This window comes from Apostichopus japonicus, chromosome 8, assembly GCF_037975245.1.
Source record: "Apostichopus japonicus isolate 1M-3 chromosome 8, ASM3797524v1, whole genome shotgun sequence".
NCBI lineage: Eukaryota > Metazoa > Echinodermata > Holothuroidea > Aspidochirotida > Stichopodidae > Apostichopus > Apostichopus japonicus.
The window spans coordinates 16,976,307-17,002,865 of record NC_092568.1 but is presented as its reverse complement, the minus strand read 5'-3'; the positions used below and the strand labels follow the sequence as shown (position 1 = coordinate 17,002,865).

Below are 26,559 nucleotides of genomic sequence, written 5' to 3'. Positions count from 1 at the left end.
CAGTTCACCAGCCAATAGTCCAAACCCAGTTGGGCAGTGCAAAACCAGTTGAAACCTAGTTCAACCCCAACAGGGAAAGTTCACCAGTCAACATTGTTCAAACCCAGTTGGGCTAGTGCAAAAACCAGTGAAACCTAGTTGGAGCCCAACTGGATCAGTTCAAACATAGTTCAAACTCAGTTGGGCCTGAACAAACCCAGTTGAACATTGTGTAAACCCAGTTGAACCTAGCTCATGTTCAGCATAGCCCAGTTGGAACCCAGTAAGACCCAGTTAAACACAGTTAAAAACCAGTTAAACATAGTAGGCCCTAGTAGAACCTAGTTGATTTTTTAACTGGGTTCTACTGGAATTTCTACCAGGGCATGCTGTTTGGTGTTAACACTCCAGGGTGTCTGCACTTGCACAAGAAATAGTAACACAACTTACATTGATCTGCTGCATAAGTCATAATAGAAATTTAAGTAGAATTGATGGCCCATTATTACCTCATATAAAGGATTGGAATTTCTTTACATTTATTAAATATAAAGCAGAATCGAGTTGCATGCAGTTGGTGCAGTGAAATACTGCTATTACAATCTTTAACATACCTGGCACAAATTGTCAATCACATAAGCACCGAAATATGTACAGCCAACTTTATATGAAAAAGACAACATGTAGAACTTAAAGCAATGTTGGACTAAGGGACCCTGATCCGTAAACGTAGATTATTTTAAAACACTTTCCCTTCATGGGATACTTGCATAGGCGTAGGAGCCCAATTTAATATGGGGCGCTATAACCACTTGCCCGAAAAATATAACCTAAATGTTTGCGCCGTTTGCATTAACATGTTAATGTACATGTCATATAGGCATGCATCGGTTATTACATCGCATGCCAATATCATACAACCATTTGCTGTGTTATAACTCTTCCATATTAGTTATAATTATTGGTGAAGTTGTTACAATAATCATGATCATCATAAAAAATATTTGGTTGGGGGGGGCTGCAGCCCCCAGCCCTCCCCCTATGGATACTTGTTTTCCTTGAGAGGAGGTTCTTCTCATGTACTTACGGTGACAAGTAGCATCCTCATCACTCCTTCTCCAATTTGGCTCACATTCGCAATGAAAGTAGTTCTCCTGCTCTACACACATCTCTCCTGGTCCAGTGCATGCCGCTGGGTTAGCAGAACACAGGGCACCTGTAGAAAATAACATTTAATAAGGCACCGGATCAGATCAAACTATATAAAGCTTTATCTACTGTCGGCAGGTTTGGTATTTTTCTGTTCATATCCTTCACGGAGGAAGCTATTTTGTGCAATGTACACAAAACATACCATAAACAAGATGCTGATATCTCTTAAAATCCCTTTCCCGTTCCTTTCTGAGTTGTTTCAACATGAAAAAGGGTGTAGTCCCTGCTTATAGAGTATGTATGATACTGTGGTTTCTGCACCGCCATATCCCACTGACCTCCACCCCCACCACCCCCCCACCCCCCAACCACCAACTCCTGTTATATCAATCTATATATAGATGACCACCTTCTAAGGGCTGGACAGCTCAGTTGGTAAAGCACACAAATCATAATCTTAAGTTCATAGGTTCAAACTGAAGTATTGAAACCAAAAATTACTTTTGTCCTTTCAAAAATATTGTCTTCATAATTTCACAACCAATTTTTCCATTATATAAGGTTGGTCAAAAAACAGAAAAATGTGACTAAAAAATGGCATTGGATAACAGGCATGGAGGGCCCCATTGCTAGTTTTTTAATTAGTACTAACCTTGCCTTTTCTCACAGATATCTCCCGTATATCCGACCGGGCAGATACAGACAAAGACATCTCCGTTAACGTTCTTTAAGCAGATGCCGCCATTAAGACAAGGGTTGGAGGAACAAGGATCTGTTTCATCAGAAACAAAATTCATAAAAGTGTACAACCAGTGACATAGACTTATCATAGTTATATTGATATTAAGGCTTGTGAGAATTTATAAGATTCAGTAAGCTATGTATGCTAATACTGGGTTCTAGAAACCTTTGTGGGCCACAATAGTCTACCTGTGAGTCACAGCAAAAGATGGAAGTATTGCAAACATTTTTGCAACTAACATATACACTAATAATAACAAGTCCTGTTTAAGTTTTTTTTTCAAACATATCTTTAAGACTTGCATTCTCCTCTGCTTTTCACTTCACATGATACAATGATTCACATCACATCATGATTCACATCACATCATGGTTCACATCACATCATGATTCACATCACATCAGCACATCATGATTCACATCACATCATGATTCACATCACATCATGATTCACATCACATCATTACACCATGATTCACATCACATCATTACACCATGATTCACATCACATCATCACACCATGATTCACATCACATCATGATTCACATCACATCATGATTCACATCACATCATGATTCACATCACATCATGATTCACATCACATCATGATTCACATCACATCATGATTCACATCACATCATGATTCACATCACATCATGATTCACATCACATCATGATTCACATCAGATCATCACATCATGATTCACATCAGATCATCACACATAACATGATGTAAATCTAGAGCAGTACTACACCACACCTATTAACCCCTACTAACATAGGTAAAATGGATCACTAATGCTTGCATGATGGGCAAGACTGTTAAAGAGTGACTTGTTCTTTCCCTTTCTTTGATGTAGCCATTTTCAGTTGGTTAAACAGTCAACCCCATATTATAAGGAGTACCTTCGCTTCATTGTAATCTTTTATATTAAAGGGACTAGGAGAAACAGGGGTAGGTCGCTGACAGATTTCTGAAACTATCAAAATTTCTCTGCCCCCTCTTCCGCCGTGCCCATGAAAATATCGTCGGATTAATATCTTACCTGCGGTCTCGTTACAGATTAATCCTCGGTAAACACCGCGGCATTCACAAGCAAAATCGGGAAGGTCACGTTGCGGTTGGTAGGCATTGTAACATGTAGCATTGTTTTGACAAGGAAAAGATGAGCAGGCACCTGGTGATAGGATGTTGGGTAGTAAGATAAATATGGGGGGGGGGGGGGGGTAGAGGTGATCACCCAGGGACCTCTATTGAGGATTCCCAGCATATAGATGATGATGAAGAAGCAGGTTTAATAAACAAAAAATGATAAAACAATAGAGGGATGCCACATAATACCAACCATGGACATCACAATCTTCAATCTACCAGCTCACACCATTACCAGAATAACTTGTGTACTAAACCAATACCAAATGAATGAGTATGAAATCTTCAGGAGATATGGTATGTCATATCAGCCAGTTTTTTTACTTGGTATTGCTTAATCAGTTTTTGAGCTTATTAATAAAATGGTAAAAATAAACTTCACATATATCTAGACCGATTAATGATCTTTATGAACAAAAGGTATCATTTCTTAAATCTACAATTTCTGAATATTTTTGGAAACAGAAACACTTTGCAATTCATTATTAGAGAAAGGTTCTGTGTAAAAAGTGAAAAAAATGATAAAAAAGGTCTTGAATGGCTTCATAAACACTAAAAGTCTCTTTGTGAACGCATCATCGATATTCATCTAAACATCAGCACCCGACTGTGACATCAACAGAAATAGCATTATAAAAGACGGCATATACCGCGGAGGTTAAGCAACCACAGCAACAGCACATAGCAAGGGCAATATATACATATATATATATGTGACTTAGTCATGGTTTATAGAAGGTAGGAAGCCACCAACCTTTGTATTGGCACCTAGGTCCGACGAATCCGATAGAACACTGACATGTCACTGTGGTAGGGGACGATGCTAAGCAGAGACCTCCATTCAGGCAAGGGTTTGGCGAACATCCCTCTGCAGAGATTGAGAGAGATCGAAATAAGAAGAGTGCTTTCACACTTAAGCGACAAAGACCGGGCGAAAATTACACGGTGACATAAATTACCCAAACAAGATGAGCGAAATCACTTGAATGAAGTTCCCAAAAGTTTTTGATAAACTCTGATGGTAGTACAAGTCATAAAAAAGGGCAGTTTGTAGACATAATCACCGAAAAACAGAAATGCGGTACTCTACGGGTCTACCAATTGTACTTGACAATAAAAAAAAGAGGTGGACTTGGTAAATTAAAATTAGATTCAAAGAGAGTAACGTCCAAAACGAACTTGTCTGAACGAGCACCATGCTAAGAACACATCAGAAGACCACAGAGTCTAAATCTGTCCCCAAAGATCCCAAATATGTAAGCAATCCTATGTTAACCAGGTCTTCCTAATTGATTTATTATATTTTATTTATATTTGACTATTATTCTTTAACATAGAATACTGTTTTTTAAACAAATTCACATGGGTAGAATATAGATTGATCATATATGAGATATCACACTTTAATAGAGACGGCTGGGGTTCTGATCCCACAACCGCCAAAAACGCTGGGTTTCATTACTAGTAAGTTGACCCTAATATATCTACTTTAGATAACTGCAGTATTACAAATAGGACATTAAGTGTCTTATCAATATCAAACGCTATTATTGTGTCTGATGGTGCACAATCTCAACATTAAACAACTGACTACACTGAAGGTGTAGCACCCCCTTCAAGTGACCTGTCGATCCATGACACCAGAGACTGGTATAAATTAGTGATCATATTCACAGTGTGTATCTTTCTCAATATCACCGATGCAGTTATAATACTGGACAAAGAACACTGGTGTACATTTCAAAAGCATTACTGGTTTTGGTCATTTACGAGCAAAAAACTACTCACCTATCTTCAGTCTACTTTATATGCACTTTCCCTATCTACCTAACTTACCGAATTACAAATGTTCCAGCCCTTCCCTCCTTATATCCCATATTAATCCGGGACAACACCCACTCTCTCCTCCTTCGACCCATGTCTACCGATCGGCAAAGTTCTCTACAGGTGAACATTCACTTTGGGAGGATACAGGTAAGCAAGGAGCAGAGTACTACGAGTCTTTTATTTCCCATTTACAATATAAACTCATGGAGACGAAGACTTCTAATTACATCTGAACTTTATTGATTTTGTGTGTCCATGTTTGTCCACCTCCAGCCATTGACCATGTCCGAAACTGTCACGTATATATATATACCTGTAGATATTTGACAGAAGATACCAATGTATCCGGGTGGACAGTCACAGTGTGTATATTCTGTCCCTGATCCAGCTACCACAGAAGAACATTCACCAGAGTTTTGACAAGGCGAGTTGGAACAAGAACCTGAAATATAAGGACCAAAGAAATGAAGTCAGTTATGAACATTTTATGACTTGTTACCATTTACACCATATCTGACTTTAAATTTCAATATCTGACAACAACAAATTAACAGTTCATCTGAATAGCAACATTCACTTTAATTTCAGTGAATTGGCTACAAACTTTTTTTTTTTTTATAAATAATACAAGTCTAAATTGGTGTGATTTGCAATGTTTTGGTTAGTTCTGACTTCAAGGTCCTGCAAGATTAATAAATTTATAGCAAATACAATTTAAAGATGAAGTGATTGGCTAAAGCCATGACTTGTAAATTCACAGTGTTCGAAGTAAACAACGTAGCATGAGTCATGTGATTGTGTTAAGTATTATGAGGAACACTAATATCTTAATGAATGTTCATGTACTTACCTGGTGTTACTTCCACCGTACAGTCATCTCCAGTGTAACCATCGAAGCAGTTGCAGAAATAAGCAGACTCGTTCATAGCATGCAAAAAGCAGTTACCGTGGCCACAAGGTTGTTCATCACAGGCAGTCACTGTCAAAGAAGAAAGTACCCACTCATTACTAAAACAATGCAGTGATCAATTGGTAACATAAATCAATATTTCTTGTAACAGCAAAATTCCAAAAAAAAGTGAATGATGGATTAATAATAAACCAGAAGAATTTTTAGTTGATTTGTTTATTACCTGTTTATTAACTGATGAGGGAAAAAAATGGATACTTACATGGAGCTACTTCACAGCGGGAGCCAGAGTATCCCAAAGGACAAACACATATAAGGCCAATACCTCCACCTTCTAGATTAATGTTCTGACACTTTCCATCATTTTCACAAGAACAATCTGCAATGAATATACAAACCAAAGTCATGAAGAGACAAAATTGATGTTGCTAATGCTCATGCATGAGGGCGTAGTGGTCAAGTGGTTAAGGCAGTGGCCTTGTGATCTAAGGATTACAGGTTCAAGCCCTGGCCAGATTATTGCGTTGTGTCCTTGGGCAAGGCACTTTATCTCCATTGCCTCTCTTCACCCAGGTGTATAAATGGGGACCTGCGAGGTAAATTGTAAATTTATAGTTGCGTGCACCCGTTTTTGGCTGCACCCTATGGGAAGTCCCCCGGGGGACACATGGTTGTGGTGCACTGTGGTGCCCCAGGAAAGATTGATTGAATTGTGCACACTTTGGTGTGTAGGTGTGTCAAGTTATCAATGACCAGGGTTGTAAAGTTGTGTGTGAGGGCCTTGGCCCTGAACAAGACTGTAAACCTAAATAAATAAATAAAATAAAAAAAATGCAATGATGTGTGCTCTAAACATGATGCTTTCAACAGTATTGTCTTTGAAACTTTTTTTTCAAAGAGAGCTAAAGGAACTTGTCAAAGTCAAGCTTACAAGGGCTTAACAATTTCACAATTTTTCTAATAATCACACTGTAGTGTTTCAACCAAAATGTGAAAATGGGTTGTTCAATATGCACTGAATTAAATATGAATAGTGTGCCAGTGACCAAGCACAAGTAGTTGAATTAAATGGTATGTTAGATCTTCAACTGGCTAGATAACTACTGAGTACAGTGAGTGTGTCAGGGGAATGTAAGTTTGAGAGAACCGTGCTAAGCACAGCTCCAACATGTTGAATCATGCTGACTACGATTGGTTACCAATGACCAGGGTTGTAAAGTTGTGTGAGAGGGCCTTGGCCCTGAACAAGACTGTAAACCTAAATAAATAAATAAAATAAAAAAATGCAAAAGTTTACATTTTTCTGTTTCTCAGTAATTCAATCAAAGGAGATGGGTTGTGATTGGACAGCTAAAGCTCAACTTCACATTCAAAAGTAAACAAACAGAATATTAATACTTTGTAAGGTCATGAATGGTTTAAAGAGGTGAGTTAATATGATATAGTCACCTTCAGGTACACAATTGAATATAATGCAGAAAAGAGCACCTCATACTGCACAAAAGAGGATGGGCTTACACATAAAATACCAGCATGTGTAAAACATTGGGGATTCACTTGCAATAAAAAGGGAAGTCTTTAGAATTTATATCCAACATAGTGACCAAATAACACTATAACCTTTTCCCCAGTGTGGTTTTTCTAGCTGATCCTAAAAACTCATAATGCAGGGATCACTACCCACTGAAGGCTGGATAGCTCAGTCGGTAGTGTGCGGGACTTGTAACAATGAGGTCACTTGTTGTTCTTTATACTTCCCAGTCAGTGTACTATTGTACAAATCCGTTGAGATGACACACGCTATACTGATATTCAGGCAAAAAACTCTGCAACATCAAATACGATGCAAAAATCAAATCAAATTACATATTGTATCTCCAAGAGACTTGGTGATCTCTCAACTTACCTTCTTTTCCTGGAATTAACTTTTACAAGGACTATATCTCTGTTGAAGTTATGCCCAAACAACGATAACATAGATGAGATCTGAAGTAACAAACAAATGGTGAGGCCGAAGCAAACCAACCTAAACTTTTAGATATTGTTTCCTTTTTTTCCCCCCGTCAACAAGATTCTTACCAGTTACAGACAAATGGCAGTGATCTCCATAAAATCCTGTTGGACAAGCACAATAATACTGCTGGACATCAAAGCTCGAAACGAAACATGTGCCTCCGTTTTCGCAAGGTAAACTTGCACATCGGGCTGCATGTGTCAGAACGAAAAAAAGGAGTCAGAAGATGAACCATTGAATAGCTCAACAAGGTTAGTCGGGGCAGGGTTGAAGCTTCAGTGCGAAACTGTAAAACCATCATCTATGCATTTTAAATGTATTTTAGTTATCTATTTGTGTCTGTGTGTGTTCTTTTTATACATTTACCCAATAGATACTGCATGCAACTAAATGCTGTGATCACTGACATGTAGTCTAACACTTAAAATACTGAAATGTCAGATATTCCAAAGATTCCATTATACTTAACAAAAATTACATAGGCAATGCATTTTTTTTCCTTCAAACTGTTTGAAGCCTTACTTGTTATAAAGAGGCTGCAGGTAGCACCGGCATATCCAGGAGCACATGAACAAGAGTAGCCTCCATCATGCAGGGAACAAAGTCCACCATTCTGGCAAGGAGTGCTGTCACATGCTGAAACTAATCAAGATCATCTCGAGGTGTTAACATCACAGTAGCAATCTGTCCTTACATTTTCCATAGAGGGGGGGGGGGTGTGGGGCAGAGAAAAGGTCACTTTCTCTGTACCAATTACAGATAAGTGTTAGTTACGAGTTACTAAGCAAACTCTGGTAACATTTTACTGCCACATCTTGAGGTTATAAAGATCATCATTAGAGGATGATTCATAGTCCACATTGAACAAAAACAAAACAAAGAAACACTTTGGTGCGAGTAATGTTTCTAAAGCTATTGCAGTTTCCAAGATATTCCCCTTTGATAAATATGCTAAATCTGTGGAAATGCTCTTTTAATAGTTATAGATGATGAGGTTGGCACCTCCTTCAGACCTACAGTATATGGTAATGTTAATCCCTTGTTTTACAAATATTAATAACTCAACAAAAACATGTTCTTTCAACTTCAAATGAACAGCAGAGCCCTCTTAGATGACAATCAACACCATTTGTCATTGACAAAATTTGTAACAAATTGTATAAATCGTGTCATTTAAGGCCATGATATGCACTACGCTTATCCCATTAAGTTTTGTGTTGCCTCTGAGGAATTGACATAAATGGTCTGTGTATTAGACTTAATAGTCCAGTCACTTTTACTGATATGACACAGTTGTTTAATGGGTTATTTCTCAACAATTAAAAGTGCTATAAAGGGAACCTGGACTGATTGCAGTGTTTTATTAATGTTTTATTAACATCCAAAAGCATATTAAAATAAATCTGTGCCTTAAGTGATTTTTTAAAATGGAACACATGTGGTGGGAACAAGTCCATTTGAAAAGGAAATCACTGAAGGGAGGAGATAAATTCACTTGATCAATGACATGAAGTATATTAAGTACCTGTTTCAAGTTAGTATAAGGTTTACAGGACTCACACAATAGACCATGAGTCATTTTCAATTTGTTCTATCTAACCACAGGTATTGACATTGATATTTGATATCCGGACCAATTGTAATGATGATTTATAAACCTTACATTGCAATAATCCCATTCTTTAAAACTGCACAACCTGTTCACAAGGTAAACAAAAGAGAAAGTTTTATTTGTTCCTGTACCATACTGTATAGATCCAATTGAAAAAATACTGAGACCGCTTTGTACTACAGTAAGTCTCATCAAATAGTCTTTTTTAAGTCAAATACAAAACTACAAATGGTCAACAAGGAATTTCAGGAGGAAACCGAACAAGGTCAAACGATGTCTACAAGAAGAAAATAAGTTCAGATAGGTGACTAACCATCTAGTCTTTGGCATAGAGTACCAGTATATCGATCCGAACACTGACACCATATTCTCGCGTTAGCACCCTGAAAGCAGGTCCCACCGTTCAAACAGGGAAGTTCTCCACAGTCAGTTGGACCTGAGGAAGAAATAAGCGTTGATTACTTAGTATTGACAAAGCTGAAGTCAAACATAATCATATTTTATGTCCTATTCTATTGATTCTGCTACAAGAAAATTACAGGTTCACGACAAACCCACAAATCATTACTACTGGTACAGGTACTACAGGCAAACTGTAAACCCACCAACATTACTACTAGTACAGGTTGACTGTAAACCCACATTTACTACTAGTACAGGTAGACTGTAAACACACTAACATTACTACTAGTACAGGTTGACTGTAAACACACTACTAATAGTACAGGTACACTGTAAACCCACCAACATTACTACTAGTACAGGTACATTATACACCCACCAACATACTACTAGTACAGGCAGACTATAAATACACTTACATTACTACTAGTACAGGTTGACTGTAAACACACTAACATTACTACTAGTACAGGTACACTGTACACCCACCAACAATACTACTAGTACAGGTAGACTGTAAACACACTAACATTACTACTAGTACAGGTAGACTGTAAACACACTAACATAACTATTAGTACAGGTACACTGTACACCCACCAACATTACTACTAGTACAGGTACATTATACACCCACCAACAATACTACTAGTACAGGTAGACTGTAAACACACTAACATTACTACTAGTACAGGTAGACTGTACACCCACCAACATTACTACTAGTACAGGTAGACTGTACACCCACCAACATTACAACTAGTAAGGGTAGACTGTAAACACACTAACATTACTACTAGTACAGGTAGACTGTACACCCACCAACAATACTACTAGTACAGGTAGACTGTAAACACACTAACATTACTACTAGTAAGGGTAGACTGTAAACACACTAACATTACTAATAGTACAGGTACACTGTAAACCCACCAACATTACTACTAGTACAGGTACATTATACACCCACCAACATACTACTAGTATAGGCAGACTATAAATACACTTACATTACTACTAGTACAGGTTGACTGTAAACACACTAACATTACTACTAGTACAGGTACACTGTACACCCACCAACAATACTACTAGTACAGGTAGACTGTAAACACACTAACATAACTATTAGTACAGGTACACTGTACACCCACCAACATTACTACTAGTACAGGTAGACTGTACACCCACCAACATTACTACTAGTACAGGTACACTGTAAACAAACTAACATTACTACTAGTACAGGTACACTGTACACCCACCAACATTACTACTAGTACAGGTAGACTGTACACCCACCAACATTACTACTAGTACAGGTAGACTGTACACCCACCAACATTACTACTAGTAAGGGTAGACTGTAAACACACTAACATTACTACTAGTACAGGTACATTATACACCCACCAACATTACTACTAGTAAGGGTAGACTGTAAACACACTAACATTACTACTAGTACAGGTACACTGTACACCCACCAACATTACTACTAGTACAGGTACATTATACACCCACCAACAATACTACTAGTAAGGGTAGACTGTTAACACACTAACATTACTACTAGTACAGGTACACTGTACACCCACCAACATTACTACTAGTACAGGTAGACTGTACACCCACCAACATTACTACTAGTAAGGGTAGACTGTAAACACACTAACATTACTACTAGTACAGGTACACTGTACACCCACCAACATTACTACTAGTACAGGTACATTATACACCCACCAACAATACTACTAGTAAGGGTAGACTGTTAACACACTAACATTACTACTAGTACAGGTAGACTGTACACCCACCAACATTACTACTAGTACAGGTACATTATACACCCACCAACAATACTACTAGTAAGGGTAGACTGTTAACACACTAACATTACTACTAGTACAGGTACATTTTAGAGCCACAAAACATCCATATATGAACAACAAAAGTAATGTGAAAAATACAAGATTAAAGCAAAGGTTATCTTTGTTTCTATCATTGATCAACATTTTCCATTCACAATTGAGGAAGCCATTTTCAGTTAATCTTATTGTAACTAGTGATGTGGTTATTGTAGATTGTGGCTAGGCCACTGAATATAAATAGCTGTTGTTCACTGTTATGGCATGGGAACCCTCCTGGTTAAACCACATGACCATGACATGCCCAGGATAAATGGAGCAGCAAACTCAACCATAATGATTGAACTGATATCAATCAACAACATCCTCTCAATCCCCTCCCCCCCCCCACCCCCAACCCCTTGAAAAAAGCTCTCTAATTTTCAATAGGTAATAGTGTAGTTGTTCATTGCAAGCAACTAAATCCAGTAACTAATAGTGATGGTTTGGTTTGCTTTTCCTTTGAATTACACCATAAACTGCAGCAAATTACAAATTAAAGAAACTTTATTGGCAGTGTATACATATGGCAATGTGGGAGACAGGAAAAGGCAACAGATCAATTGTAGGACAAAATTAGAGGGGAAAAAATGATCAGCCAATAACAACAGACACTGGAGTTCAACACTTCAAAACTTTTCAAAGGCATTTGCTTTTAAGAAAACTGCCACTTGCTTCGGTGAGCAATTTGGCAGTACTGACAAAGGTTTGGCAGGGTCTGGAAACAAAACCCTGTGGAAGGTGTCCAGTTTGATTGTACTGCCTAGCAGGGGCTAAACCAAATGTTTTATTTCATGGAGAGAGACCCAATTCAAATTGACAAGTAGCAGTTTGCGTTATTATCACAAAGCCCAGTCTTCACGTGTAATCTGTAACAATTACAGCATTGTGCACAAACGTGACTCAGCTGACTTAAAAAATAACAAATCTCCCGAAAATATGATAAGTCTCATGTCAATAACTGATGTGTGCTGTAAACATGATATACTGTATGCAACAGTGTTATCTTTGAAACTTCCTTTCAAAGAGAGCTTAAAGGAACTTGTCAAAGTCCAAAGCTTACAAAAGCATAACAATCTCAGATCCTCCTGCTTGCAGGAGGATCTAAAATACATACATACATACATACATACATGTATACAATTTTTCTAATAATCACACTGTAGTTTTTAAACCATTGTCCAGTTGTATTAGATTGAATTATGCTCATTTCTCAATCAATAGCATCAACCAAAATGTGAAAATGGGTTGATCAATACTCACTGAATTAAATATGAATAGTGTGTCACAGCAGTATGTGACCAAGAAATAAGGACATGTACAAGTAGTTGAATTAAATGGTATATTAGATCTTCAACTGGCTAGGTATCTACTGAGTACAGTGAGTGTGTCAGGGAAATGAAAGTTTGAGAGAACCGTGCTAAGCACAGCTCCAACATGTTGAATCATGCTGACTACGATTGGTGAAAATAACATCTTATATCTAGGCTCTGACAATGGATTACAGAGGGGATGGGACAGGAGGTTACTCTGCCCACATATTTACCTTCTAGTAAACAGATGTTAAGCTATAAATTAAGAAATGTCCACGCTATGAAATCACTGGCAATTACATCATACCAAAGGATACTTTATTGGAGAGATCTGATATCAGATGCACAGACAGATGTAGGGCTTCTTTTGTAGATAGTTACTATAGAAATCAAAGTGTAAGTGGTCTACTGGGACTTACAGGTTGGGAATGTTTGTTATTATGTTTATTGTTGGCTTGTAAGTTGGAACTATTAGTAATCTTTCTGGGAAGTGTGATGTAGGAGGACTTCCTATCTGTGCTCCTAGCTAAGATATTATAAAGGTGAACCTAGGGGAAGGGAAGATAAAGGTAAAATGCTCTCTGTTATAGATGCATGAGCATGCTTGAAATAGCTTTGGCCTTCACTTCAAGGAGCAAATTTGATGATATCAACCACACATAATTTTGTATCAAGTTAAAGTATGCAAATGTATTATTTCTATTTATTGCAATGTCAGATCAACAAAGATGTTAACTTGAAGAGAATTTACTACTTATCTGAAGGCTGGTATAACTGAAACCTCCAAACTGTTTGGGTATTTTTGAACAACTTTTGTGCCCTCCAATCTACCTTAAACAGTTATTTAAATTGGTAACATTTAGCACTGTGTCCCAAATATTATGACCCCTTTCAGATCCAGATCAAGCCCACTTTCTCTTTATCACAATTTACCAGTTGCTGTGACATGCACGATTAATCGCTTAACATTCTTTTGCTACCTAAAAATTCTCTAATAGGTGAAATGGTACATTCCCCATCATTTGCTGTTATGCTTAATGAGTTAAGTGAGTGTGAGAGATGTGTCCTAATCAAATCTAATAACTGTATTAAAATACATTCTACATGTTAACGGATCTCTTGCCTGTGAGATCGTTGCAATACTTTTACACAATGTTAAGGTTAATTTTGCACTTTTGCACTGTCAGGACAGAACAAAATTTCATCTGTCAAATCATAGTTCAAAATTTAACATAAAAGATATAAATATTTCACACACAATTAGATTCCCTTTTCAAAGCCTTTTTATCTAACAACTGCTCTAAGACAAGTCTATTGCATCCAGGTTATACATTTAGCACTAAAGATGAGAAGTTCATGTTGTACATATGTTAAATGTAAAAAATAGACCAGTTTACTCACCAAGGTAGTTTTCACAGAATGTTCCATTGTAAAAATCTGTACAGACGCACAAAAACTCTGAAGGGTTTTGACTGTTGATAAGGCAACTTCCTCCATTTTGGCAAGGCTCATTTTCACAAACTGTGTGAGATAAATACAGAAACTACAGTGAGGATTATGACACAACTGACAAAGAGTGAAAGCAGAAGGTACAAAAGATGATAAAGTGAAAGAAAATTTTCTGTTCATGCTGTTTTATTTATTCATTCTCTTCATGCAAAACTTGGAGCAGTTCAGATACACAGAATCTTACCTTTTTTTAAATATGTGTGAAAGAGGATGTTCTTATAATCGAAAAACTTTGCACAAACCTAGGACTTTATGTTATCTTAAACATTTCTCAGGCTGTCCCATGCTCAAGAAGATGATTCAGTTAGGCTAGGCCTATTCTGCATATATTATGTGCGGATAGCATTTGATTCGTTCATAAAATCAATTCGGGCGCTGTTACTATTAATTAAACTAAAATATATCAATGGCGTTGCATATTCAATTGGCCTAAGTTAGGACTAATCTACAACTTCCAAGTGAAAATGGCCTAGGGGGTCTACAGTAGTGTAGGTCTAGCCTATGACTAGTTAGCCTATTGTAACGTTTAGGCCTGTGCGAAATGGGATTTGTAACAGGCGGTAATCTTACTCTAGTCTTAGACTCTTAGCCAAGCTAGCCTCCAAGTTCAACTGAAACACAGACATTTGTAAATAACTCTGATCTAAAGCAGTAGCCATTGAAAGAAGACGAGCATATGGTATTAATTATATTTTAGGTATGTATAGGTTAGGCTAGGGCCCTTGGTTTAGTCCATAAAGTTTCAACCGTCGTCTGCTGGACAGGGCTTTCTTCAATCTCTTAGACATTGGAAGCCATTTGGTACTTTAATCAATACACGTAAATGTGACTAGCTACTACAGGATGCAAACTATGCAAATGTTTTTAACTTTTTTGACAGAGAAAAATAGCATGCACCCGTGGTGCTCTTAAATTTGGATTGAGGAACTTTGTGGCAGTGTTGTATCGAGTCACCCTTGCATCGTTCGAGTCCAGTCCATAGAAATTGAAGTAGGTTGTATGGTCAGTCATTATTAGTTAAGTCAAGTAAAACAATCAGATCAAGTGATCATTCTGTCCTTCCCTTGACTGGGTCAAGTGATGATTCAGTCCAAGTCATTTCAGTGCTGATTGGAGCTACGTCAATTTATTTTTATTGCTTGAGTTATGTCAGGTCGGAAGGAAATTGCGATCCTATTACGAGTTTGTTTATGAATAGTTAGTTTTATGGGTGGTTTGTGGGTAGTTTATTAAAGTGTGAACCTGGTTCCATGCATTACGCATCGAAAGTTTACACAGGCCTACATGCCTGAGCAACTAGAATTGTGGACAGGCTCATAGCCAGGAGTTCTGAGTTTGTAATGCACCAAGAGGTTAAGGAGGGGCACCGGGGATAACAATACTTGTATCATGTAACTTGTTTTTGTACACAGTAAGAGGCACATATGGTGGAAAGTACAATAGTTTGTACAGAGAGGTCGTCCGCCAGCCCTCTCCAACCCCTACGACGTCACGCAGGCGCGTAGCCAAGGGGGGCGAAGGGGGCAGCCGCCCCCCCCCCCCTTGAGCATATATTTTACAAAAAATTTTAAGGTTTTTATGATATCGCTATTATTTCCAAAAGAGAAAATGCTAAGATGCAACTAACAAGGCATGGGAAGTGCCATTTCCGGCAATCTGTGAGGCATTTACAGCCAAAATTTTCTTGTACGCTTCGCGCCAATCATGGTGGCGCTACGCTTAGATAGTTTGCAATGCCGAATCTACAGTTTCGCCTCTCCCTTGGCAAAGTCCTGGCTACGCGCCTGACGGCGTGCACAGGCCTGGCTACGGGTCTGGTTGTTTAATTTTCAAACTCGGGTAGACATTGGTAGTGAATGATGACTGTATATGTTTTACAGAGAAAAAAAGAGTGCACTGTGTAGTTGAAGGAATTTGCGCTGTGTTCATTAATGCGATTGTGAATCCAAGCATGGTTCCCTCTTATTAGGTCATCATTATGTGGGTTAATTTGCGTATTAACGTTGGGTGGATTCTCAAGTGGAATAAAAGTGTAATTGTTATCAAAGTTCTGACCTCTTGGTGTAGATCTAAGACCCAAGTTGACATTCCAAAAGCAAGGACGTAAATCGGTCAACAATCCAAGGACCTTAACTGTAGGCTACCAATAGTAGAAATACAACTAACCGTAAGCTATTTGTCCTTGGCAGTTCAAAGTAACCATAGAAATCAATAGGCAAGTTACTGGCAGAATTGTACGAACGATCTTCATGCTGTAAAAAAAAACGACAAGAGAAAACATGGGTCAATAAAAGCAACAACAGAACATTTTTCTGAACAATTAAGTGAAGGAAAACAATTAGACCACGAAACTAAAGTAACTGCGACCGGACCAGTGACACAGTAAGGTGCGGATCCGCTGTTATTAAGACTAAGTGAAAAACAATTATGATGTACCGCGATGTCTTTGAACATATTGTATGAAACCAGAGAAAAAGACAAATGTACAACTCTTAAAAATGGTTATTTAAACATCGTCTGTAAAACTCTAGGCAATATAGAAGTGCGATGGACTTTTGAGAGGGCAGTATACATATCTATATACAACTCTGTGTACACATTGTCATTGGAAATCCGACCTTATCAGGCATAAGTGTGGTGTGATTGTAAAGAGGCATACATAAATACATTGCAGTGAATTGTGGATTGTTTTGTGGTAATCTAAAACGTTGAATACCTATAACGTTAGTGCTCGATATGTAATAGAAAATATGAAACAAACTTGAAAACAAGAACAAAACCTGTATATGCATAAATTACTCCGTTCGTCTTCTCAATGCACTATATTTAAAAATTGCTATACGTTCACTACAGGCTATACGAGGTTACTGACTTGAATCCCTTAGCCTAATTTGGTTACATGTGTTTGTCACCGAACACAGAGCAACATGAAATTCTGAGAACCACGATGGCATTCTAGCCAAAAACGTCAGGCTTTGCTCTTTCACAAAAATTGTTTTTTTCCTCATCGGTTTTCTTGTGATTTATTTTTTAACTTAGCAAAGCTATTGAAACCGATGATTAGTATCCCAGATAAACTACATGAAACAAGTTCGTCTGTATAGTTGTTTTGATCAGTTTTTTGCCCTTCTTTCTTTCTGAATTCTTTTACTGAAATTTAAATCCTAAACTAACGTTCCGCAAAAAAAACAAAAAAAGAAAACAAGAGAGAGGATATTCTTAACAGTGAATGCACTTCTTGTTGTTATCAATATATAAAATTGTCAAACAACCAATTTGTCAACCATGTTTTTTCGACTGTGCATTGTATTACAAAGACAGATATCACCCGTTCACAAAAGCAAAGATCAATGAACAATATAACAGGCAGTATTAACCTATATAATCCCGGTTTATTTGAACGGTTGAACACTGAAAATGAGACAACTGACAAACCATTTGTACAGCGTGACCTTTGGAATTGCGAGAGAAATGATAAACAACAGTATAGGTTTATTGTAGAGTAATCTTGACTAGCCTATCGAATATGTGAGTAGCCTACACGTGTCATCTTAATACTCTGGAAACTTTCACTTATCCGGCGTCTGAAGGGGTTGAGGCAGGGTGGGGGGGGGGCACCAAGAAGCAGCAACATCGGGACAAACAGAAACAAACATTTTACTCAAAGCTACTCAAAGCAATAGCTAATAGTCAGACTTACTAACAAATTTGGTGAGTGAGAACTCCTCAAATAAAAACTTTTAGTGCACTAATATTTTCCATTCAAACTATTCGACTGGATTGAACAGAACGATCGGTATATATATATATATATATTTGCCAATATTTGGCAATATATGCCAATATTGTATTTTGTAATGAAAAGCAACCGGTTCGGTTCAGATTTATTTGATCTCTGCCTAACATGGGAACAGGGTACAGCGGGGTAGTTGGGGGACTAAATAAGGTTTTACTGAACTGTTGGTGTACCCTCAAAACCTAAAGCCCTTTCGTTTGCAAAATAACACCACTGTCGAGATGAGAAGAGCGAGGAAATTAAACGTTATGTTTTTTCTTTTTTTTTATCATGAATCATTGTTTCTTGTAGAACTTCCCAGCTTGTAGTATCACAGTTGGATATACTTGTACTGATGTCCGGTATAAACCATACTATATATGCTTGAATTGCGCATCGAATGGCATTGCTTTATTCCGCCACTTCACTCAAATCACAAGCTATACGAACAATGTCAGTCAAACGAGGGAAGAAGAACGTGTTTGTATTTTAGTTAACGCTAGGCGGAACAATGTTGACTTTGAGATCCTTTGTTCGCTTTTGGGGTTATGTAGATAAACGTCATTGCAAGAATCAAGTTTTCTTGCGACTTGAGGTGTCCAACAGTTCTTTGTTATGGAAAGTAACGAACCAGCGTTTGTCCTTGCACTTTCGCAATTCTTATACCCACCGTGAATGCGAAGGGTGAATCAACTTTACTTTTATATGACTTATATATATATCATCAGTGAAATATATGATAGAAATCTTGCAAAACATGAGCTACATCTCAGTCTTGGAAAGAAATTGTGCAACTATTCTCATGTTTGTAATCTTCTTGTTCCTCTCCTTCCCCCTTTCCTCTCAAGTTCCCACTTCTTGTGTATGTGTTTGGGGTGGGGGAGTGGGGTGGGGTGTGGTGTGGTTGGAGTATAATCCGACCTTGTATAAATACACATAGTAAAATGTTGCGTGACACATAATTGCAGATGTTTTACGAGAATTTGCATCTAACTTATGACTTAATTAGTTATTGCCCAGTTACAAAACAACACGACACTGGGCGTCGATAGCAGTGCAGGACTCGGGGCTCGGGGACACTACCGAACATTCAATGGCATCGACGCCACTACTTAAGCTAATCGAGTGACGCATAACACGAAACCGCTTTGAAAGCCATTCAATATATTCAAGTTAGACTTTAAGCATATAAGTTCCCCTAAACCTTTCAAAATGCGGCATTTTACAATTTATTTCAGAGCAATTTGCAAAGAGACTTTCTTTATACATATAGTTACAGCCGAAATTTCGAAGAAGTTTCACAATGTGGAGATCAAAGAGTTCAAATATGGAAAATAAAGTTTCGAAGTTGTCCGAAATTTTGAGGAAAGCTGTGGAAAAAAGTAGATATAACTGGTCGGAATAACGAGACGATTGTCAACGATTTTAAATAAAACGCCATAGAACCAAACTTTGAGATGCAATAGTCAAAATTGTAATAACTGACAATCGAAATTACGAGTTTCTGCATGTGTATAAAAAAGTCTGGCAAAAAGTGAGAAAGTAGTCGAAATTGTGAGATAAATGATCTGGGCCTGCACCGTAAAGCATCTATACAGAAATGAAATCTTCTGAGAAAGAACCCCAAATCCAACCGGTTCATAAATCTGTCATTTTGGCTATAGCACACCCTTCATTCCTATACATTATTTTCAACATATGTCACTCACAACATATGTCACTCACATGTAGACAGAACGACGTTCAATATTGTTAGTTTGAAAAGTGAAAGTGTGTATAGCCTATATAGCCTAACATTGAACACGTGACGCATGTGGTAAAAATTCAGAACAGCTAATGATGCGTCAAGCGTGTCAAGAATCGAGAACGTATAGTATATACCATAGGCTATATACATATATGTATATATTTTATACGGTACGCAAGCAGGCTTTCCCCGGCATAACCTCGCATGCAAGTTAAGTTTATTGAGAAATAATCCACTAAGATTTTGAATCAAACCTGAATACAACTCGTTTCATATTTATATATATATATATATAGCCTAGAGTAGAGTAGGTTGGCGTCTATCTTGGCGCAGAGTGCTCTATGTCCATTGGACAGAGCGGAATATATGTTGATACTAGATGAGACTAGTGGAACACTAGTAGTTGTAACTCGGAGTTTCACGCGTTATAGCGATCGTCAGACAACTCAGACAACCAGTTGTCTGACGATCGCTATAACGCGTGAAACTCCGAGTTACAACTATTAGTGTTCCACTAGTCTCATCTAGTATCAACATATATATAGCCTATATATATATATATAGCCTATATATATATAGCCTATATATATATAGCCTATATATATATAGCCTATATATATATATATATGTATATATATATATATATATATATAGGATATATATCTAGAGAGGACCCCAGACCTATCGTATACAAAAGTCTACTTGGATTATCTGCCCCCTGATTTTTTTTTCTGCAGACGCCCATGTTTTGCCCCAAACTAAATTTCTAAGCCATGAGATCTAAAACTTAAGGAGGTTTGGGAGCATCATTGGGTCTGGGAAGTGTTATTTCCGGCGATCTGGGAAGTATATTTGCCAACAAAAATCCTGTACGCTACGCGCAAACCCATCGTCGCGCTCCTATTAGATAGTATCAGAGAACAGACACGCGTCCCCACCATTTTCCAAGACTGATGTGTGCCCATGTTTCCGAAGATGTATTGTCTTTCAAATGAGCAAATGCCACTTATGCTCAACAATTAGCAACGCATGATCTGCCCATGGTAAAGCTCTAGTGTTGGTCAGTCTCTTCCGAGTGTTCACATCTTCAAACGCTCTTTCCGCGAACCTTTCAAATCGATGTGAATTTCATTACATAATCAGCCATCGGAGGGTGAATGGTTCGTTAAGGGGAAGTCCCTGTATAATTTCTACACTGAATTTAGAAAGGTTTGCTAAGAATGATGAATATAACCATTCGCGGTTGGGCTTGTTCGACGCTTACGCAAACATGCATGTCCTTTCATGCTGACAAACGTAAGAAACTTTCCAGCTACTTCCTGCTTAGTATAGGAACCTCGTTTGCCATGCAAATTCATTAATGCCACGTAAAAAGTAAAGTCTAGTGAATGGGACTATATTTGGCAAGAACGCAATCAATGGACATGTATATTTTTAAAAACTTGTGGTGGTGAGATAAGCCTCGCTGTTGGCTATACCCTGTGCAATTGTAATGAGTAACAATAATTTACTTGAAGCACAGACTTATAGGAGAATGATACATTAACCACACTTTGGAGGAAACAGTGGCGTAGGAAGGTACTTTTGAGTGGGGGGGGGGGGCTGAAGACTGATGGGCGGTCTGGGGGAAGGGTCTAAGGGGAGGGGTGTCCCCCTCCCCTTCGGAATTTTTTGCATTTCCAGGTGGCCTCAGATGCAATTTGGTGCAATATAGCACACTTCAACACCCACTCCATTTTGTAAACTTAATTTTGTATTTTCACCTGGCCTTAGACGCAATTTGGTGGTCCAAATGAGATTTTTTTTTTTCTCATTTGGAAATGAAAAAGGGGTTTTCTGACTTGCGAAGCGGGGGGGGGGGCGGAATGATACTTCCGCCCCTCCACATTTTTCACTGGGGGGGGGCTGGCGCCCCCCCCCCCCCCAGCCCCCCGGTTCCTACGCCCTTGGGAGGGAAATGAACACAACGTTATCGACATATATAGATAAAATGTTCTTGAAGGATGGAAAATATTTCATTTGCTTAATGAAGACGGTAAATATCCTCTCCTTTCCCCTTTCATGAAAAGGGAAGAAAAGATACCTTCAGGGAATAATCTCATTCTGGCACTGAGACTAATATGGTCTATAGAACTAAATGTTGGGCCACCAGTGGCGGAACTAGGGGTATTGGTCAGGAGGGGCGAGAATGGTCTGTAGGGGCGCTTACGACACTATCTAAGCGGAGCGCCACCACTGGTTGGCGCGTAGCGTACAGAAATTTTTTGAGTAAAGATACTCCCTAGGTCGCCGGAAATGACCCTTTCCGGGCCTGGCTTATTTGCAGATAAACGAAGAATAAATAGGTGTCATCGCCAAATTACACCAACAAAATGTGACAAATGTCAATAAGTAGATGAGAGAGCAATAAAAAAGTCAGTAATCACGAATAAGTAAAAAGTGGTAAAGAGCTGAAAAGGGCGCCAGCAGTCCATTTGAATCCGTCAGGGGGGGCATCCGCCCCCTGACTGTATGAACGCTCCGCCACTGTGGGCCACCCCTCCCCCTCCCGCCACAGCCACCCCCATCTAGGCTCCTCAATGGCATCCATGCAGCCGGAAATAAATTAAAAGCAAATCCCAAAACTGCATATAGTAAAAATAATGAGACATTTTTATCTAAGCGGAAAATTAAATCCGAAGATGCTTCTTAAACGAAACATTCCGTCTGTTCTTACGAAATCTTGATCGTGCATGCCAGACTTTCGAGACTAGTCTCGAAATTTACATTTTTTCATCTTCAAATGTCGCTCCTTTTTTGTTTATCGAAATGATGAATTTTATTACGAATGTCCAACATTGCGTATATTGTCAAAAGTTTAGACCTTTCAATTGGAATTTTGTGTGTGGAATTTCAGCTTTTCATTGAATAGTTTTGACTCTTTTCTCAATATCTTAAAAACAGTCAAAATTTCGGCACATTATATATATGTAACTTAAAGTTGACCACGGTGATTGCCTGGGCACGCAACGTTAACTGCTATAATGGACAATTCCACACGAAAGTGGACATAGCACAAAAAAATTCAAATGGATTCAACTAAAAGACGTTTGGTGTGAAATGATCACTTGAAGTCTATATTTTTAGGATTTGATTTCAAAATTATTTTTGGAAGCATTTTGGTACCAAAAATTAGGATTAAGTAATAATAATTTTTTCATCCCAGAAATGTGATTTATTGTGAATGTAATGTACTAAAACATAAAAAAGATATGTACAAATTGAATCAAATCCTGTTAGGTGAAAGCTTAGGTCATGCAAAACTTTTTCTCATTTTGCATATTTCTTTCTCATTTCTGCGATATATAATAAACCAGCTTTTGAAAATATCCTTCCGTTGCCGACAAAAAGACATGTTTTTAATTGCTACATGATGGCTATCACAGGCTGAAAGCTACTGACTGTAATATGTAATGTTTATATGTAATACAATATGCATAACCATGAAATGCAATATACATAACCATGTAATGCATAACCAAGACTCTTACTGTATACTTGTTCAAATACTCGACGTGTTTTAACAGTTAGAATTTAGGGTGGTGGGTTTCATATCAACCCTTTACATGGAATTTTGTGTGTTTGTTTTATTTTTATTTTTAAATATCATCAAGTAGCTGTTGTTTCAGGGTTGGCATTTTCCCGGGAAAAACCTGTTTTTCCCACTAAGCGGTAAAAACCAGGTAAAAACCGGGAAAAACTGGTAAATACCGGTAAAAACCGCCTCCGTCTCGAAAACTAGTATTAATTGTCCGTAAAATGCAGGGTCATCAGTAGGCACGATATTGTTTCATGACAGGCATATTTTATTGAATATGGGAGTTTCTTATCTTCATTTTGAGCTATTTTATCACATTCTTATTCTACTTTTTGTGGAAAAAAAGAGTATTTTTCGTATTGCACATGTATAGTTATTCTGTCACGATCTCTTTAGCAGTATGCATTGCCTATTGCCCAAACCATTATAGGTCTACACTGGGACATTCACTCCTCGTAAATTCTTCAGGCCTATTATGTGGCATGAACAGCGGAGGATAGAACGAAGTGGCGAACCATGGCATCCAAAGCCTCAAAGGGACAAGGAACCATATAATAATATAATATGATGTGCTCAGACAGTTCATTCCATTAATACAGTAGGCAACAGTCTATTGAGGTAAACTTCAATCCAGGGGGCTCAATAGAAACTGCTTTGAAACTTTGTAAGGCACATGGGCCCAATTAAAGTATTAAATGCACAATGGCCCTATGGAGCCATTCACACAACCAAACTGTTTACCTTGATGCAAACATGGTCCAATTATTATACAACTTCATGCATGAGTGATTAAACACTTTGAGGTGGACAGGTGAGGTGATACTGGGCACTTCCTGTGTATAGGCTAACTGAAGAGGTAGGAGTATCAACAACACAACTGTTCCAATTGTTACTTATTCTCAAATTAGTTGATGTCACAACAGTCACTTAGTACAGTGCCTATAAGCAATATAAGCATAGTACAGTGCCTAGTGCGAAGTGTGAACAGAGTACAATTTATCGCAGACATGAAGTGATCGTTCTTGGATGTGAATCATCATTTGGATCTGAGCGGACTAACGTGGCATGTATAATATGACGAACCATAGCTCTAGGAGGCACCAACAGTTTGATACGAGTCCATTCTCTAGATAATGGAATTATGCATCTCGATAGGAAAATAAAGTTGGTTGATTTGAGCATCCAATATATTATTTATTTGAATTATTTATAATAGTCTAATCGGTAAACTCACAAGTTATAGATCATAGCTGTTCTTTGGATGTAACCCAACTCCCTACCATAAGATGCCATTTTCTTGTAGATTCTAGGCTCCTCCACAAGTTCCACATGAGTTTTTAGGAATTCTATATAATTTGAGGTTTTTCCCGGTTTTTCCCAGTTTTTCCCACTTATAGGTGGGAAAAACCTCCCGGTAAAAACCGGTAAAAAACTTGTTTTTACCGGGGCGGTAAAAACCGCCCGGTAAAAACCGGCCAACCCTGTGTTGTTTATTTCCGCATGAAACAAGTTTCTTGAATATAATGAGCTATGCTAGCTCTATATTCTTTGATTCGACATTACATTGTACTTTGCAGCAGTATACTTGTTGTGTAATTAGTGTAAAAGCAAAATGATTGTGCAGTTTATATTGAGTAAACATTGTATCCTTCCGTTACCATCCCTTCGTTACCAATTATGAACGGACTAAAGTCATGACATAATGTAAACAAAATGGTTATTTTCAAACGGAAAGTTGTATAGTGTATAGCTAAACCTCAAAGGAAGTTGCATTAATCAACTTCAAAACAAAATAACCTTTATGAACTGCAGAGTTTAGGCAAAAATACTGTTAAGGTGAAATCCCTTGTCCGTTTTACCATCCTTTCGATATACCGAGCTCATAAAATACTAAAATTTAAAAAAAGGGTATTCATACATAAAATGATTTCGTAATGAAAGCTTGTTTTCATGTAGTAATGCAATTGTGACTTTTGTTTGATAGAATTAAGGTAAAAGATTGAAATGTGGCATATCATTAGTCAAATCGTCCTTTAGATACCATGGAATTGCACTAATGTGAAGTATTTAGTTGAATAACAAGAATCCATGACGATAATGGAATGTATCCCTCGAGTTAGAAAAGTGAGGGGGGCTGAGAAACCCCTGCCGCTCTTCAATTATCAAAGTGAAGGGGTGCTATCCTCAGCCCCCCCCCCTCCCGGTTCATAAGCCTAGCCTTTTATATATATCCATAAAAAAAAAGTTATCAGAGCATATATATTTGACAAGAATATCTTTATAATTCTCCTCCCAACTTCCCCTCACAATTACACTCCTTCCCCTTTTACCCTTTTACCCTTTCACAGACTATATACCTCCGGTCTCAAAAACATCACCTGTAGGAGTTACCAGCTAATTATGACAAGTACATTAAGTGACTCGCGTTGCCGTGATACTTATTTACCCCTGTTAATGATAAAGTCAGTTTTTTTCCAGTCGAAGGGCAGAAAAACAGCAATACGTTTTGGGATCTATACTATAGATAGATACAATTACTTTGATGTTCAAGAAACTTTAGAGGAATATACTGTTTTCCCCGGTTTCTTTGCCTTTTCAAGACCGCTACTATCATAACTGCAGTTCATAAACATACGTTACATTTACATAACACGAAATTCTGTGACGATATTTCTATAGGTTCTAAACGTTGCAAAGTAGACATTTTACTTACATGGCCAGTTTCTTCAATCGTTGATATATTCAGACTGTTGTATATCAGAAATCCAGGAAACGTCAAATACGGAAATGCTGCATCCAGCCAAAACACAATGATTATTATAGACTTATCACATATTTCGTCACGACTTTTCCAAGAACAAACCAAGCAACAAGCAAGTCTGCTTTAGATTCTGTTACAGCTGTCTTCGTTCTTTTGTACTGACGATTGCTTTATCAT

General features: G+C 37.9%; 1 protein-coding gene across 1 annotated transcript in view; it reads right to left on the bottom strand.

Moving 5' to 3' along the window:
* LOC139970504 (uncharacterized) overlaps nucleotides 1–26,559 on the bottom strand; it is a 49,732-nt gene extending 23,173 nt beyond the window's left edge. The window contains exons 1-13 of the mRNA XM_071976267.1: nucleotides 26,335–26,559; nucleotides 16,689–16,774; nucleotides 14,415–14,534; nucleotides 9,702–9,824; nucleotides 8,299–8,418; nucleotides 7,842–7,967; nucleotides 6,025–6,141; nucleotides 5,703–5,831; nucleotides 5,166–5,294; nucleotides 3,780–3,893; nucleotides 2,919–3,050; nucleotides 1,784–1,903; nucleotides 1,067–1,195 (exon numbers count right to left, since the gene is read on the bottom strand). Coding sequence (XP_071832368.1) covers nucleotides 1,067–1,195; nucleotides 1,784–1,903; nucleotides 2,919–3,050; nucleotides 3,780–3,893; nucleotides 5,166–5,294; nucleotides 5,703–5,831; nucleotides 6,025–6,141; nucleotides 7,842–7,967; nucleotides 8,299–8,418; nucleotides 9,702–9,824; nucleotides 14,415–14,534; nucleotides 16,689–16,773 — 1,444 coding nt within the window. The 5' untranslated portion in view covers nucleotide 16,774; nucleotides 26,335–26,559. The remainder of the gene's footprint in view (nucleotides 1–1,066; nucleotides 1,196–1,783; nucleotides 1,904–2,918; nucleotides 3,051–3,779; nucleotides 3,894–5,165; nucleotides 5,295–5,702; nucleotides 5,832–6,024; nucleotides 6,142–7,841; nucleotides 7,968–8,298; nucleotides 8,419–9,701; nucleotides 9,825–14,414; nucleotides 14,535–16,688; nucleotides 16,775–26,334) is intronic.